General features: G+C 40.2%; 1 protein-coding gene across 4 annotated transcripts in view; it reads right to left on the bottom strand.

The window, feature by feature from the left end:
- Positions 1-832: 832 nt before the first annotated feature.
- Positions 833-17972, bottom strand: part of LOC117501603 (glutamate receptor ionotropic, kainate 5-like) — a 382609-nt gene continuing 365469 nt past the window's right edge. For all 4 annotated transcript variants that reach the window (XM_034160521.1, XM_034160520.1, XM_034160519.1 and 1 more), the window contains 3 exons: positions 4984-5112; positions 1906-2027; positions 833-1741 (listed from right to left, as the gene is read on the bottom strand). In XM_034160521.1, the coding sequence (XP_034016412.1) occupies positions 983-1741; positions 1906-2027; positions 4984-5112 (1010 nt within the window). In that variant the 3' untranslated portion in view covers positions 833-982. The remainder of the gene's footprint in view (positions 1742-1905; positions 2028-4983; positions 5113-17972) is intronic.

Here is a 17972-nt window from a genome sequence, read left to right as displayed (position 1 = left end):
CAGACAAACAAATGTTTTCATTAAACTCTTTTTTTTTTTTTTAAGAGTAAGAGTCATAAAACAAACCACTTTGGTCAAATCTGTATTTTAAAAAAAAGGGAAATGGACAGACTGAGTTACAAGAAGGAAATTACAGTCATAACTGACTTTTCTTTTTCTTTTTCTTTTTTTTTCAGCCAAAAACAATAATTTTCTGTGTTGGAATGAATGTATCTTTTTGAGTGATTGAAGTTTTTTGTAGGGTTTTTATTATTATTATTATTATTATTTTATTTTATTTCCTGTTCAGCTCAAAGGGAACCCACTGACCAGCTGTTTCAAAAACTATAAAACCTGTGCATTAATAATTTACATCCTGGGCATGTCAGAGTGGGCGTGTGCAAAATATCTTGCCATCGTACTTAGAAAAGAGCTTTTGAAATGAGAGGGTGTGTTTCTGGTTGGCTGGGAGGTGTCAGTTAAAGTTACACAAGAGGGCGCTGTAGTTTTGACATCTTTCTAAATGGCAGAAAATTGACCTTTCAGAGGAAGAAAATGACATTTTCCTCTTGTTGCTTATGTTCTTATATCAGGATGCTTCATTTTGTGTAATTTCCATGTTGATCCTGATACTTTTGTGTGCGTCTGTCCGTGCGTGTGTGTTTAGGTACACATTTGTCCATCTGCACAACTGCCCTGATTCAGGATTCAAACAGTAAAAACGGCTCGAGATGCTGGTAAATCCAGTCTCGGATTCGACGTCCTTGATGAGACTGGAACTGCGAGAGGATGGGGTCCTGGTCCCCGATGAGCCTCTGATCCAAAGACACTTCCGTGTCGAGCCAGAGATCCATGTGGTTCAAAATGGTTTCATCCACTCCTCCCTGCTGAAGGCCAGTTTGGTCTGATCCAGCTGTGTCAGTATAAAATAAAGTTTGCAGGCGCCTCACAGAGACCATGACCTTTGACCCGTCTGATGAGAGCCTGAATGTCATTCCTCAGCTCAGTCCTTCCCTGCCACGAGGTCTGTTGGTGTGTGTGATGGTGTCTTGTTTGGGGGAAGCGGCCTTGGTGGTGGTGCTGGTTTAGCTCGCCTTGGGCTCGCTGTCCCTCCTCCCCCATCGCTGTCAGCTCTGTCGGACAGACTTGGGGGAGGTGGCGGTGGCAAACGGGGAAGTGACATCGAGCCGCGATGATAATGAAGGTGAAAACGTGGGTTGTGGCGCTGGTGGTGGCCCGGAAGAGCCGGCGGGATCCTGGAGCACGAGGAGGCAGAGGATGATAATGACGGGGGAGGAGGAGGGGGAGGCGTTAGGGTGGTGGGTCGTAGGCTTTGGATCCGCCGACACTCCTGGCAGATGCGCACGTGGCTACAGCTTTGCAGGAAGCTCCGTGGTGGAGCCGCAGGAGCAACCAAGACAGGAGGAGGAGAAGGTTGTGTACTAGCAGAGGCACGAGCGCCGAGCGGGTCCTCCAGGAGCCTCTGTGGTCCGGGGCCCAAATCGGCCACTCCACCGAGACCCCCTCCTAGTCCCGCCATCCCCCCAGTCAGCGGACCAGAGCCGCTGTATAGTTTGCCGTTGCTGAGGCGCATCTCGCGTACGAAGCGGATTGGTCGTGGAGCCGCCAGCGCAAGGCGAGAAGGATGACGCAGGATCCCGCTTCCAACAGCGCTCAGAGGCCGGCGGCGACGCGAGCGTGAACTTTTCTTACAGGAGATGGCGTTTCGAAACTCTGACATCATTTCCTGACACACAGAAACCTGAGAGGGAGATTAGCAAGATTCAGAAATGAAAAGTGATTAACATGAACATTATTTTACTTCTGAATCTTTAGCTAGCTGAGAATGTGGACAAGCTGGATTTCTCTGTTATTTGGACCACATAACTTCATAAAGTTGGATCACTTTGACGTTATAAAGTTTACCTCGTCCGTCTCTGCAGAGCGCCGTGTCGACCAAACAAACTCCATGATGGCCACAAACACGGCGATGATGAGGCCACAGATCAGGACCACAAAGATCCCTCCAATGTTCTCCATCCCAAGCCCTGACACACAAAGAAACATGGTAACGCACAGTCCTGTTTTAAAAGCACTCCAGTGGCTTTGAACTGGTTTGAAACCAGATAATTGACGTCTTTTACCAGAACACAGAAACGTCTCCTAAACACGTTTGGCATCTTTTAGGAGAATCCGATGGAATCGGCTGGTTTGATAAATGCGGCTCATGTTTGACCAGTGTTGTGCACATCATTGAATACATGTGTTTGAACGTTACAAATGCAAAAACAAACTGATAGACACTGCAAAAACTGATATCTAAGAAAGTAAAAAAAGACTTGTTTAAAGAAAATTTGACTTATTTTTTGTCTAAATAGAAAAATAATCTTGTTGACCATTTTCTACATAGGAAAAAATGTCCTATTTTGGGAAAATGTTTGCTAGTTTTTAGAATTCTAACCAAATTTTCTTACCCCATTGGCAGATATTTTTTTTTTTTTTTTTTTTTGCTTAATACAAACAATTTGGCTAGATTTAGGATTATTTGGCTTATTTTGAGAGGGGCAGTTTTTGCAGTGGAGGACCTCTGCTTACTGACGTGCTTTAATTTAAGTGCTTTTTTTTCATTCAAGTCACACAGTGATGGGGGGTGTAGAACGGGTAGGGAGGATGCAAAAAAGAAGGAAAAGATAAAAGAAAGGAAAGGCTACAAACAGGAAATAAAACAAGAGATTTGATAGCCTAATGTTTACCAGAATTTCTTAGTCATTATCCTCCACTGAAAAGAAACAATATCAAATCATTTTTACACAGTAGGTTCCTCTCTGTTGACTTCACTCATTGTTAACAGTTGCAGAAACTTGCAATATCACATTTTATTTTCAATTTCAATTTATTTTCATTTATATAGCGCCAAATCACAACAGAGTTGCCTCAAGGTGCTTCACTCAAGTAAGGTCTAACCTTACTAACCCCCAGAGCAGCAGTGGTAAGGAAACACTCCCTCTGAGGAAGAAACCTCAAGCAGATCAGACACAAAGGGGTGACCCTCTGCTTGGGCCATGCTACAGACACAAATTACAGAACAATTCACAAAACTAATACACAGGAAATGCTGTTGGTGCACAGGACAGGAAGGTCTCCAGCACAGATATCACACCCATCTCTGGATGGAGCTGCACCTTAAACAGACAGAAAAAAAAAAAAAACAGAATCAGGCGTCAGAAAGACAACAAATACAGTATAATTTGCCAGCATTCAACAACAAGAAAAACAGGAAATACTAAGGTAATCGCCGGCCACTAGCACTAAGCTTCACTAAAAGACCCAAAATTTAGGTAAAGTTGGGCCTGCAGCACAGCCTTTTATATTATTGTCTTACACAGAGTAATGAAAGATATAATTTCCAATAAAATGAATATTTTATTTTGCAAATTTGAGTTATTTTATGTTAGTATTCAAAATGGAAAGGGTTGCTTACTACTCATACAAAATATTTATATTATTTAATATCAGTGCTGTCATTCCATGAATGAGCAGATTGTCCAATTCTGATGAAGACCCCCCCCCCCCCCCCCCCCCGAAGATAAATTTCTGGATCCACCCCTGAATCACACTCCAGTACACTATTTCTAACGACATGCATTTAAAGTTGTCATTTCTTATGGCCAAAAAGATTTGAGTTTTTTAAAGTTTGGAAAATGGCTTTTTAAACAGTGTCTTTGGTGTGATATTATTTATCACCAAATTATGAAATAAATGTTGGACAGACAGCGTGCCATCACCCCCCCCGTGTACCTTGATAGACAGCGTGGCGACATGACGAGTCGAAAAAATCGGTCACGTGACTCGTGCCATCTTGGGTTCAAAACAGCATTCGCTGTTAATCTGTCTGCATGTAAATCCAGATATTTTATTAATTTATTTGCTGAAAATGCCAGGTTGCTATGCATTTGGAGGCACAAATAGACACAAGGGCTTCAAGATGAACAGATTCTCTACAGATCCAAACAGAAGAAAAATTTGGGAACATAAAGTCAGCCGTGTGGGATGGAAGCGACTTCATTGTCAAAGCTTTGAGAGGTCAATTTATTGTTCAGTCCCATGTACAGTAAAACTCACCTAAACTGTCATCGTATAAACCAGATATTCGCAGTCACCGGACAAAAAAAGTCCCAAAGTTTTTGTATTGTTTCCATTAACACCGTATATAACGGATTTTGTACAATGGATTTTTCCCTCACATCGGATAAAATGTCCCGTCCGAACACAATGTATTTCCATTAAACCCCTCGCATGTGGGACCGGAGTCATTTCTGTGATTAAAAGTCCAAGCGTTTATTTTATTCACACCGTACTCAGACTGCAGGCTGCGCCATGAAAGTCAAATAATAGCCGGCTGTCATTTGACACCTTTCTGCTTTCAATCCTTCGTCTGCCATCATATTGTAATAGTTTTTACAGTGTGCACGCTGATTACAAATCGATCACAAAAGTCCGCAACTTACAGCATGAAGTTGCTAAAAGAGGAAAATGTACAACTTACCTTTGAATTGGAGGTGATGATTGTAGAAAGAAAAGCTTGTTGAGGGTCAAATTAATCCATAATAAAGCATAATCCAGAGACGGGGAACTTTAAAACTGTCATGCACGTCACTGCATGACACAGAGTTACAGAGCTGCAGCTGCATAAATCAGGCTTTAAATTAATTAAATAAATGATCATAAATTGTAAATTTATGCAAATTTGATAGCTTAACTATTTTTATATTAATTTTGATAGCAACTGTACCTGGATGTGTTGCTGTATGTGGTTAAATGATTTAAAAAAAATGTTGAAAACATTAAAGGTTCATTCAGTAGTTCAGCGCAGTTGGAACCAAAATGGCGCCATGTTCTGAGTTGACACCATTGTCTCTGTCTAGGCACACTAGCCCCCCCCCCCCCCCCCCCCCCCCCCCCCCGTACTGATGCCACAATAAAATGAGTTGACATGACAACCACCTTTGGCCCTGTGGTCCTCCTCTTTGGGACACTGGCCCCCCTCCCACCAGCGCCTCTTCAGGATCTCCAGCCTGTTGCTCTCCTGCAGCTGTAAGATTCCCAGACTGATCTCATCTCTGTACGGAGAACCTGATGAGGAAGAGAAGCAGAGAGGAAGACGCACTCTAAAACAATCTTTCAAGTTTCACAAGCTGTCTTACAAACACTGGACCACAATTAATAAAAGAAACAAAATCCAAACTACAGATTTATGAGAGTAAAGGGATTTTGAGTTTCAGCAATGATATTGAGAATAACACTGTGAGTGGATTATTAATCAATGACATTAGTGATCATCTACCAGTTTTCATCGTTTATAATAGAAACCATCGGCGGAATCAGCCAGAGGAGAAAATAAAATACAGGCGAGTGCGGACAGAGGAAAACATGAACACACTAAAGAAGGATTTACAGGAGCAAAACTGGGAAAAGGTATACAGTGAAAGTGATGTTGATAGTGCATATGAAACTTTTTTACAAATATTTACATCATTATATGATAAAAATTGTCCAATTAAACAAGACTACAGAAAACAAAAAATCCAAGCTCGACCATGGATGACGAAAGGGTTACGAAATGCATGTAATAAGAAAAATACACTGTATAGAGAATTCATAAAACTAAAGACTAAAGAGGCAGAAAATAGATATAAGAAATACAAAAATAGATTAACTAATATTATACGGGTATGTAGGAAGGAATATTATAGTAACATATTATATAATAACAAAAACAATATTAAAGGAATATGGGATATATTAAATAGCATTATCAAAAATGGTAATAAAAAACAGAGTTACCCTCAGTATTTCATTGATAATAATGTCAAGAAGGAAAATAAGGATGAGGTAGTCAACGGTTTTAATAATTTTTTTGTAAATATTGGACCAAGCTTGGCAGAAAAAATTCCCGATTCCCAATCTGAGGATTGGGATAATAATCTTATAGAAAGAAATCCCTGTTCAATGTTCCTCACAGCAGTGGATGGAAATGAAATTATAGACATTGTGAATAATTGTAAATATAAAACATCTACCGATTTAAATGAAATTGATATGGTGGTGGTAAAACAGGTCATTGAATGGATTGTAGAACCATTAACATACATCTGTAACTTATCATTTCAAACCGGTAAATTTCCCAATCAAATGAAAATAGCTAAGGTTGTGCCGCTGTATAAGACTGGGGATAGACACCACTTCACAAATTATAGACCTGTTTCTTTGCTTCCACAATTTTCCAAATTATTAGAAAAGTTATTCAATAATAGATTAGACAAATTCATAAATAAACATAAATTACTTACTGATAGTCAATATGGATTCAGAGCACATAGTTCAACATCACTTGCATTAATAGAATCAGTTGAGGAGATTACAAACGCCATAGACCACAAATTACATTCAGTTTGAATATTTATAGACCTTAAAAAGGCTTTTGATACAATTAATCATGACATATTAATTAATAAACTTGAACAGTATGGGATTAGGGGGTTGGTGTTGCACTGGGTGAGAAGCTACTTAAGTAACAGAAAACAGTTTGTGAAGTTGGGGGAATATACATCATCATGCTTGGACAATGCTTGTGGCGTCCCACAGGGGTCAGTATTGGGTCCAAAACTGTTTCTAATTTATATAAATGATATTGTCAATGTTTCCAAAATATTAAAATTAGTATTATTTGCAGATGACACAAGCATTTTTTGTTCAGGGGGGATTTGCAGGAGTTACTGAGGAGGATCAGTATAGAAATGGGAAAATTGAAAATATGGTTTGACAGAAACAAATTATCATTAAACTTAAGTAAAACAAAATACATGTTATTTGGCTATTGTAATACAGACATACAGGTTCAGTTACAAGTCGAGGGGGTAGATATTGAAAGGGTACATGAAAATAAGTTTCTGGGGGTGATAATAGATGATAAGATAAACTGGAAGACTCATATAAAACATATACAAAGTAAACTGTCAAGAAGCATTTCAGTTCTAAACAAAGCGAAACATATTCTGGACCACAACTCACTCCGCATTCTTTACTGCTCACTGGTTTTACCATATTTACAGTACTGTGCAGAGGTATGGGGTAATACTTATAAAGGTACAACACAATCACTATCAGTAATGCAGAAAAGAGCTATAAGAATTATTCATAATACTGGCTATAGAGATCATACAAATCCACTATTTTTACAATCCAAATTCTTAAAATTCACAGACTTGGTTCATTTTCAAACAGTACAAATTGTGTATAAAGCAATAAACAATTTACTTCCAGCAAATATTAAAAATATGTTTTTTAACAGATCAGGGGATTACAGTCTGAGGGGGAAATTTAATTTAAAGCATCAGTGGGCACGAACAACATTAAAAGGTTTCTGTATTTCTGTCTGTGGGGTGAGGATGTGGAACAGATTGGGAGTGGGGCTCAAGCAATGTCCAAGCATGAACCAGTTCAAACAGCGGTACAAAATATGTTTTTTTCTGGGTATAGGGAGGAGGAAGGGTAATGAGGGTTAGGGTGTTTTGTTTTTTGCTTCGGCTTGTAAATATATAGTATTTTGTATGTAAGTAGGTATGTGAAGGTGTATATTTATGTTTGTGTATATATATGTGTATATATGTATATGTGTATATATGTGTATGTATATGTGTATGTATGTTGATGTGTGTATGTATATATATATGTGTATGTGTATGTATATGTATATATATATATATATTGATATCGATTTAGGTGTGTAGGAATCTATGTGTATATGTGGCAAAGGGTATTACTGGTTGTGGGGAAGAAGGGGTAGGGATAAATAAGCTGATGCTTCACCCTACCCCTTTTCGGACATGTTGGGTACACAGTAGGAACTTTTTTGTTGTTGTCTTTACTGATCTATCTTGTAATTGTTGTTGTATCAAATGTTCGAAATAAACAGTTTTCATTTATTCATTCATTCATAATACTGTAGTACAGAGTATTTTTCAGTACTGCACACCTCTGTGGACATGTTATTTCAGTGTTTTCTCTGCTCTCTTCCACCACATATCAATAGTTTAAAAGCAAATTTTATAGATTTTATTTTATTGCATTCACAGAATATTGTTTAACTGTTTTGAGAAAAAAAATATTCTCTCTCTGTATATTTGACAAAAATCATTTTTGACTCTTAAGTGGAAAACACTGTATTAAACAAACTTTCTGAGTTTGTAGTATTTTGTTGCAAATGATGTTTGATAATGAACTGTGTTATCTGCCTTATTAATGAGGCTAGAGTATCTATTATTGTGGGTGGTACAATGTTTTTCTCTTTTCAATTACTCTTCAAAAACACACTTTTTCCTTTGGGTGGCTTTCATCGTCTGTGGTTCTTTTTTTTTTTTTTTTCACCAAACATCATCCCATACTCCTTCAGCCATGATACATGGGATTTAGCTTAAGTTCATTGACTGAATCACATGGAATTACATCATTCACAGTTTTGAAATCAAAGAATTTTCAAACCACAATATGCTATGAAACTGGTACTTGGCCCATGGTTAGGTCCGAGACCAGCTCCGATTTGTCACCTGCCATTTTGTGGTTTTGTTTTGACTACCAATAATAGTTATCTAATATAATATTACATCAGCAGCGCAGGTATCTCAGTAGATAAGGAGCTCACCTCTCAATATGTAGACATGGGTTCAAATCTTGCTTATGCTCTTGTCTAGGTTGTTGGACAAGACACTTAATGTGCATTGTCTCAGTGCATCAGGCTGTAAATGGGTACTGGGCTGTGCTGGGGGAGTAACCTGTATTGTAGTAGCGTCCCATTTAGGGGAGTCATAGACTGTCCTACGCTTCATGCTATGAAATCTGGAGATCACCATTGGGCCTATATAGGACTTCCTACATACAGCATGAGATAAGCACTCAAGGAATTTGGCTGTACTTTCATTCTCGGGACACTAGTATGGATTGGGCCAGTCAGGCATTCTACAGTCATTTGCAAAAGTTTAATGCCACCCATGAAAACTGGAGTTTTCCCCCACAAACAAAATTATTTTGGAAATCATTTATTATTGAAATTCACTATGACCTGTACAGTTTTCTTTCGTATGGAGTGCAAATGGTCCATTCCTTTAGTATTTAGTGTGTCCGCCTTTGCTTTGGAGCACGGCTTGGATGCAGCAAGGCATGCTGTCTATCACGGAAGCACAATATTCTGGAGTCATTTCCTTCGTCCAAACCTCTTTAATTGCTGTCCCCAATGCTTCAGCATTAGCTGGCTGCTTTTCTGCAACTTTATCTTTCATGCAGGTCCAAAGATGTTCTATAGGATTAAGATCCGGACTGTTGCCTGGCCATTCCAATATCTGCACCCCATTTTTTCTGAGGAAGTATGAAATGATCTTGGATCTGTGGCAAGGTGCACCATCATGCATGAAAATTTCAGTCTGATGCACTTCCATATGAAGTTTTAATTTCTCTTCCAGCAGAGCTATGTACCTGGGTCCATTCATTGTGGTGCCTGGGTCAAGAAAATGAAGTCCAGCTGTTCCCTTTTTGCTCATTGCACCCCAAATCATTTGACTTGGAGGGTGTTTCATGGTAGATATTGTGTACCTTTCACTGAACCTTTGTCCTATTGGTCTTCGCACATGTCACTTTCAGACAACAAACTGCTGCAGCAGCGATTCATCAGAAAATAGGACTTTAGCCCAATCTTATTGTCCAATCTTTGTGTTTCTTTGCAAACGTAAGTCTTTTCTTTTTCATGGTCAGTGTCAACCTCAGCTTGGCAGCAGGTTTATAAGATTTTAATCCAAATTCTTGGCTCAAACGACGTGAAATGGTGCTGATGCTGACTTTAGTGCCATGATTTAGGCTTGAATCTTCTTGCACGAACTACTCAGTGACCTGATTACTGACCTTCGAATAATGTGGTCCTCCCTTGGGGTGGTTTTACGACGTCTCCCAGAATGGTGTTTGTCACCATAACTTTCAGTGTTCTTGGATTTTTAGATTGCACAGTGTACAGCAGGTCTGCTAACTGATAGTTTCTCAGCTATCTTTCCTTCAGAAAACCCTTCTTGGTGCAGAATTGCAATTTGCCCTCTTTTAACAGTTGACAATGATGGTTTTTTGCCCATAATTTGGATCGTCCAAAATTTAAACAATCAAAGAAAACTAGTCTCAAGAAAACCTGTTCAATAGAAAAGTCACCAGTTATGTGATGAGTAGCTTCCCTAGTTCATTGGGTTAAAAGATGATACAATTCCAATCATGGGATGATGCAATACCTACTATAAGCTTCAAAATGGCTTTTCTGAAGGAGTGGCATTAAACTTTTGCAAATGACTGTAATGTGTACTTTTTTGTAGATGTGCTGGCTGACCACGGTGAAGAAGCTCAATAGCTGCTGCCTCGCATAGAGCTGGAGTGTTGCAAGGTCAGACTATATCGACAAAATACAGTAGTGTTCAGAATAATAGTAGTGCTATGTGACTAAAAAGATTAAGTTGAGTATATTTGTTATTGTTACATGGGAAACAAGGTACCAGTAGATTCAGTAGATTCTCACAAATCCAACAAGACCAAGCATTCATGATATGCACACTCTTAAGGCTATGAAATTGGGCTATTAGTAAAAAAAAAAGTAGAAAAGGGGGTGTTCACAATAATAGTAGCATCTGCTGTTGACACTACAAACTCAAAACTATTATGTTCAAACTGCTTTTTTTTAGCAATCCTGTGAATCACTAAACTAGCATTTAGTTGTATAACCACAGTTTTTCATGATTTCATCACATCTGTGAGGCATTAGTTTTGTTGGTTTGGAACCAAGATTTTGCTCATTTACTAGTATGCTAGAGTTTGGGGGTCATCTCACAAACTGTCTGCAGCCCTTGGACCCAAAAAGAACAATTTTACTCTCATCAGTCCACAAAATATTCCTTTATTTCTCTTTAGGCCAGTTGATGTGTTCTTTGGCAAATTGTAACCTCTTCTGCACGTCTTTTATTTAACAGAGGGACTTTGCGGGGGATTCTTGCAAATAAATTAGCTTCACACAGGCGTCTTCTAACTGTCACAGCACTTACAGGTAACTCCAGACTGTCTTTGATCATCCTGGAGCTGATCAATGGGTGAGCCTTTGCCATTCTGGTTATTCTTCTATCCATTTTGATGGTTGTTTTCCATTTTCTTCCACGCGTCTCTGATTTTTTTTTGTCCATTTTAAAGCATTGGAGATCATTGTAGATGAACAGCCTAAAATTTTTTGCACCTGCGTATAAGTTTTCTCCTCTCCAATCAACTTTTCAATCAAACTACGTTGTTCTTCCAAACAATGTCTTGAATGTCCCATTTTCCTCAGGCTTTCAAAGAGAAAAGCATGTTCAACAGTTGCTGGCTTCATCCTTAAATATCCTTAAATAGGGGACACCTGATTCACACCTGTTTGTTCAACAAAATTGACAAACTCACTGACTGAATGCCACACTACTATTATTGTGAACACCCCCTTTTCTACTTTTTTTTACTAATAGCCCAATTTCATAGCCTTAAGAGTGTGCATATCATGAATGCTTGATCTTGTTGGATTTGGAAGAATCTACTGAATCTACTGGTACCTTGTTTCCCATGTAACAATAAGAAATATACTCAAAACCTGGATTAATCTTTTTAGTCACATAGCACTACTATTATTCTGAACACTACTGTATATATTAAACAACAGAGTACATAGCATTCAACGTTGGTGAACATGAGCCCCTTAAAACCAATGATGGTGCCGATGTCAGATTTGTTAAAGACTACTTCAAATACATTGGTTATAGGACACAGAGTATAGAACCACATCAGAGTCAGGTACTGCCCCAGAAGGTCCACATTAACATAAAACTAATCTGGAGATCATTTCTGAAGGAAACGCAAACTCAACACTGTTTCATGCAACCATTCACACGGTCATCATAGGAGGATTTTCGAAGGGTGGGAGGATGTGTTGTGGACCAATCCGAGATCAGCTGGTGTGGGGTGAATTCCTGGATATCTCCTATCTGATTGACTATGCACCTGTATCAAAATATACACAGACTATATTGAGGCTGGATTAGTTTTGTTTATGAATAGGGGTAAGGTGGCGCGTGAGGCTGACAGACAGACTAGCTAATTTACCATTCGAATTACAATCCTATCCTCTTGTATGGTCATGAACTTTGGGTAATGACCAAGAGAACACAGCCACGGATTCAAGCAGCAGAAATGAGGTTCCTCCGTCAGGTATCTGGGCTGACACTCGGTCATGTTGAGAATCTCGAATATCCAGAAACACTTCGGAGTAGAGCAGCTGTTCTGTCATGAAAGCTGCCAGCTGAGCTGGTTTCAGCATCTGGTGAGGTTGTCCCCCAAATGTCTCCCTAGGGAGTTCTTTCAGGCACATCCAACTGGGAGGAGGCACCGGGGAAGACCCACAACATGCTGGAAGGATTACATCTCCCAGCTGGCTTGGGATGTGTAGGAATTCCCCAGGAGGAGTTGGGCTTCACAGAGGATAGGGAAGTGTGGATGAGCTGCTTAGTCTGTTACCAAGCCAACCTGGACCCAGATATGTGTCATAAAATGAAAGAATGACTATATCAAGCATATCTGGAAGTGGGGAAGTCACGTTGAGGAGTGGCAACACGCCTGTGGGAAGGAAAGCATGTCAGGTAGGTCTGTGTTGGACACATGAATGACTCATATGTAGAAGACTGAGTTCCTGCATGGACTTACGCACGGCATAGGAACTTTTAGAATCTGAAGAAGCCACTGATCAGTAAAATGAGACAAACTGGAAGGCCAGCTAGTTTAGCGGAAGCTCTAGATCAGGGATGCCCAAGTTCGGTCCTTGAGATCTACCTTCCTGACACTCTTAGTTGTCTCCCTGCTCCAACACACCTGAATCCAATGAAAGGCTCATTAAAAGCCTGCTAACACGTCTTTCATTTGATTCAGGTGTGTTGGAACAGGGAGACAACTAAGAGTGTCAGGAAGGTAGATCTCAAGGACTGAATTTGGGCACCCTTGATCTAGATCATCTCCTACCTCAGTGACTGAGATCCGACAGTCTGTTTCTCTGGGACTCTGGTCTGCACCTTGTTTATTCAGTTATCCCGCTATTGCAAACTGAGTTATATTATTTCTGTTGTGTCCTGTTAGACTGGTCGTAACAGATGGCTCCACCCCCTGAGTCTAGTCTAATTGAGGTTTTGTGAAAATGGCTAGTTTTTTCTTACTGCTATTATCACAGTGCTTTCTAATGGGGTGGGTAAGGTCTAGACATTTTCCAATTTGGTGCTGTGTGAATAAACTGAACCATAGAGGCCGTCCTGTGGTCTGACTGTGAGACACGATCACTGACAGGACGTTAGCCAAGTCTCTTGATGGCTGTTATACACGGATGGTCCAAGCCGCCCTTGATGTCCGTTGGACTGTTCACACGACCAATGAGAAAATTTATGGCGACCTTCCAATAGCGACAGCAAAGATCAGATCGAGAAGGCTGCGACTCACTGGACACTGTTTTAGACACCCGAGTTACCAGCCAGCCCTGTTACTATCTGAGTCCACGTGAGGTAAACCAAGGAGAGGACGAGCGCCAAAAACCACAATCACAATGCTAATGGAGGGCGTAGTAGAGGAAAGCAGCAGAAAGAAAGGAAGGAAATGAAGGTTTTGTTGTCGAGCAGGGAATATTGGAACATGATAAGAAGGATATGGAAAATGGAAATGTTTCATTTATTTTTTCCGCAACATGACTTTGGCAGAGATGTTGAATAAAAGCAAAACATTATTATAACTTTGTGATATCTGAGTGTAGCTGGCGCTGATGTCACACTTTAACAAATAAAATAATTTGTTAATGTGGATATTATTTGGATAAGTCATGACAATCCTGCAGAGATTTCAAATTATGAATCCAATAAATCTTGTGTCAACTCAAAATCATCAGGAGAGTGATTTTACACAGAATCAGATTTTTTCATATTAACTGTAATAACTTATTATTATTTTTTTTAATGAATTTCTTAATATATCAGATAAAACCTTCCACATCCTTAATGTGACCCTGTTTAAGGGTATTCAAGTATTTCCAATAGTTTTTCCGATGTTGAGTTTTGACCTGGAACAGAAACCATCACATTTTTGGGGTAAATCTGCCTGAAAGAGCAGAAACACAAAAATGTAAAAACATTAACGTTGTCAGGTGATGAAGCATTTTCAGAGTTTGTGGGTGATTCCCCTGACGTTTACTGCTGCAAACATCATGTTTGTGATTGAATAAAATGGGCGGGGCTGCAGGTTTGGTGGGGCTGTGACTTTGTGCAGAACCTGCAGTGTAGCTCATCATCATCATCATCATCATACACTTATCTGATACCAAACATAAAAATATTTTAGTAAACTCAACAACTGTGGAGCAGCCTGATGTTATCTAACAGACAAAAATGCAGGTGTATATTTGTCAGTGCAGTGGTGTTTGCACACATTTTGTTTTTACACAGAAAGCTTTAGTAAAGCAGGCCATAACATTCAGTAAATTACTGTGAAATATGATTATATATTGCATATATTGCATTTTGCATACATTGCGTTTTATATTGCATGCTAGCACATTGCCTGTGGGGATCCATGGGCTCTAGATTGGGTAGTGTTTATAAAATAGGTAGCTGACATTTTTGAAGGGGAGTAATAAAGTCTGCAAAGCGTCTATAATGACTTGGAATGGCGTGAGTCCAGAATGTAATTAAAATGCTCATTGTTCACTGTTGTTAACTAATATCTGTAATTTCTCCAAACATATTTGTCTTCTCAACTTTCTGTTTTGGCAGCATTCATCCTTGACTCCAAATACATTAGCACACCAAACGGAAAATGTCTACTCTCCCGTTTCTTCATGTTCAAAGGTACACACACGCACGCATGCATGCACATACACAGAGGCCACTTCGCTTTTAATATAGAGATGATTTACCACCCCCTGCTGGTATGGCGTGTGAGTCCAGAATGTAATTATCAACATCCATAATGGTCCCTTCACACATAGTGTGAAGTTTGGACGGCGTTTGGAGAAAAACGGCGAAACAGTTCGAAATTAGCGCACAAAACATCGCGCCGCCGGGCAGGCGTGCATGAACCCGGTGCGAGAGTTCATGCATGTGCCGGTGTCTGTCGAGCAGGAACAGTGCCAGGTGCACCACATGGTGCCGCTTATGTGGAAGAAATAAAAACCAGCTGAATGTCCAGAAAGACAGATCACCACAGCTGCTTCTGTCAGAAGCCATGCCTCCCGTGAGTGGAGTGCACACATCCACGTGTCAGTGTGTGTTTGCAAAGTCACACTCGTGGTTAACTTAGACAAATTTGACAGCAGTACGACAGTGGTTGTCTACAGTCTGTTGTCATGTCAAGAGTGTGACTTGCCACACATTTTCTAAGTGCGCAGGTCTCAAACCGGTTTCAGAAAGGGCCGAGTAGGTGCAGGCTTTCTGTGCAACTTCCCACTCCAGCAGGTGATTTCACCGATTAACTGATTTCACCTGCTCAAAGTGATGTTAATCGGTGAAATCACCTGCTGGAGTGGGCCGTTGCACAGAAAACCGCACCCTCTCGGCCCTTTATGGAACCGGTTTGAGACCTCTGTCTAAGTGCCATGCGAGTGGTATTAGGTGTTTGTGTGTGTCACCTGGAATTTGGCCAGCACCTGTTGCGAGAGGGTGCGATGGGTTCCCACAGTGCACACTCTGTCTTTCAGGCGGCAACAGGTGTACAAGGCGTTGGCGACAGGGACGACATTACACGGTGTGTAATGTTGGTGTGCAATGTGTGTAAAGTGTGCACTTCATCCAAACTTCGCACTATGTGTGAAGGGGCGCTAAGCTATCTCACAGTTATGAGTGCGCATGCCTGGGAGTCTTTAGCACTTCCGGGTCAACGGTCATGGGACCCAAGCACAGGTTTGCTGCAGGCTTAAACAATACGGCTGGAGTTAACATGCATGTTTTCTTCTTCACTGTTCTCACAATTACCAATGTTTTTGCTCAATCTCATGTGGCTGAATGCCACTTGTCTCTCAAAGAAGCTGGCACCAACCGCACAGGGCCACGTAACTAGTTAGTATGCCGAAGTCTTGTTCCTTATCGGAATTAACCAGATAAATTGCTCCACCTACAAAGAATGGTGAGAATAAACACTGACAGGAGCCGGTGGGAGCAAAAGAGCGATCGATCTGTTCATCTTTCCTGGTGAGGTTTCCCATGTTTATTCAAATTAATCCGCAGGCTCCTGGCGGTGCCCTTCCATCTCCACCTGTCTTCCCAGTGTAACCGGCACACTGGACGCTGCCCGGCGGTCATGGTAATAATGGTGCAGGATTTCTAGTTGGCATCACTTATGGTCTGAACTACGACGGTATCTGATCGTCTTCGAACCTCCGACTTTTGTTCCTGATTAATTAAAACATTGGTCCGCTAATTTCACCTCTAGCCCCTGGGTGTCCCTCTTAATGTTGGCCCCAGTTAAGAGAAGAAAACCCACAAAATAGAACCGCAGTCCTATTCCATTGTTCCGAGCTGGGATATCCAGATGTCCGGCTTTAAACAGTCTAATTTCCAAAGGAAATGCTTCAGACTACATTATAATGGACACAATCCACCCAACTCATTGAGGAAATGCTGTAATGCAAATTGTATTTTCTTTGGAGGCTCATAATCACTTTGTTATTAATTACATTCTTTATTATAGATACTGAGAGTTGTCATTGTATTCCTTTGTTCTGTTTTGCTCTAATAAAGTCCTAAAAAAAAACCGCTTCAGACCCCGCGGGACACTCAGTTAAGAGCATCGACATCCAACTATGAGCTTTTAAACTGCAGCAACTTTATTACCGTGGCTGCTGGCAACAGACAGACAAAAAAATACTGATAAATAGAGAGAAATGACTTGGATTTAAATAGCGGCGCTCACATGTGTCAGCTGTGATTGAAGCTATATGCGCGCACGCAAGCATACAAGTACACAGTGGCCACTTGGCTTTTAATATACAGATAACCATGCAATATAAAAAAGAGAAATAAAAATGACAACTTGTCTCTGAACATTTATAAGCGAGGAAAAAAAGACGAAATGATAAAACCTCAATGTCAGCAAACTCAAATATGAGGAAACAGGAGTGATTGTAAAGTTTTGTCTGGACTCGCCTCGTTTCCATCAGGGTCAGAGAGAGAGAGAGAAAGAGAGAGACAGAGAGAAATGTGGGACACATCTTTCATTTCATTTTTATGTTATTGATTTGCAGTGGTGGGCTCAGCTAACCAAAAAGTTAGCTTAGCTAACCATTAACTCTACCCACAATGCTCCCTGCTTCGACCAGCCAATCACGTTTTGTGCTTAATGATGATGTCGTCAGCAAGCGACAGCCACTCTGTCATAAATAAACACACAAAAGATGGGCTAAAATGTTTGATTTTAGGGTTTACAAAACATTTTTGACAGTTAAACTTACCAGAAAAAAAATGTTATCATACTGAAAGTTATCGGAAATAAATTTATTGGAAGATAATTGGTCCAGTGATGGTTTTAAAACTTATTTGAAAAGCTAATCTGCTAGCAAAAGCATTAGCTTCAATGATTAGCTGAACTGTGCCCACCACTGCTGATTTGTGTCCCTGAGAGAGAAACTTATCACAACAAAACAGTGACAAATAAATAAACCAAATGAGATGAAGAGCAGATCAGAGACGGACACGAAGAGACTCTGGACTCAACTAAGGACACGTCTTCAGGCCACTTGCCAAAACTTTCTTGCTATAACAGTCCAGTAAGAAGACTTTTCCATGTGTTCAGTCACTGCAGGAGTTTTGGAAGCTACATGCTCCTAAATGTACAGTTTTCTGAAATCCCAACAATGTATCAAGGATGTTAAATCA

Source organism: Thalassophryne amazonica, chromosome 20 (assembly GCF_902500255.1).
Source record: "Thalassophryne amazonica chromosome 20, fThaAma1.1, whole genome shotgun sequence".
Lineage (NCBI taxonomy): Eukaryota > Metazoa > Chordata > Actinopteri > Batrachoidiformes > Batrachoididae > Thalassophryne > Thalassophryne amazonica.
The sequence above is the reverse complement of the archived record's forward strand: the minus strand, read 5'-3'. Positions and strand labels throughout refer to the sequence as shown.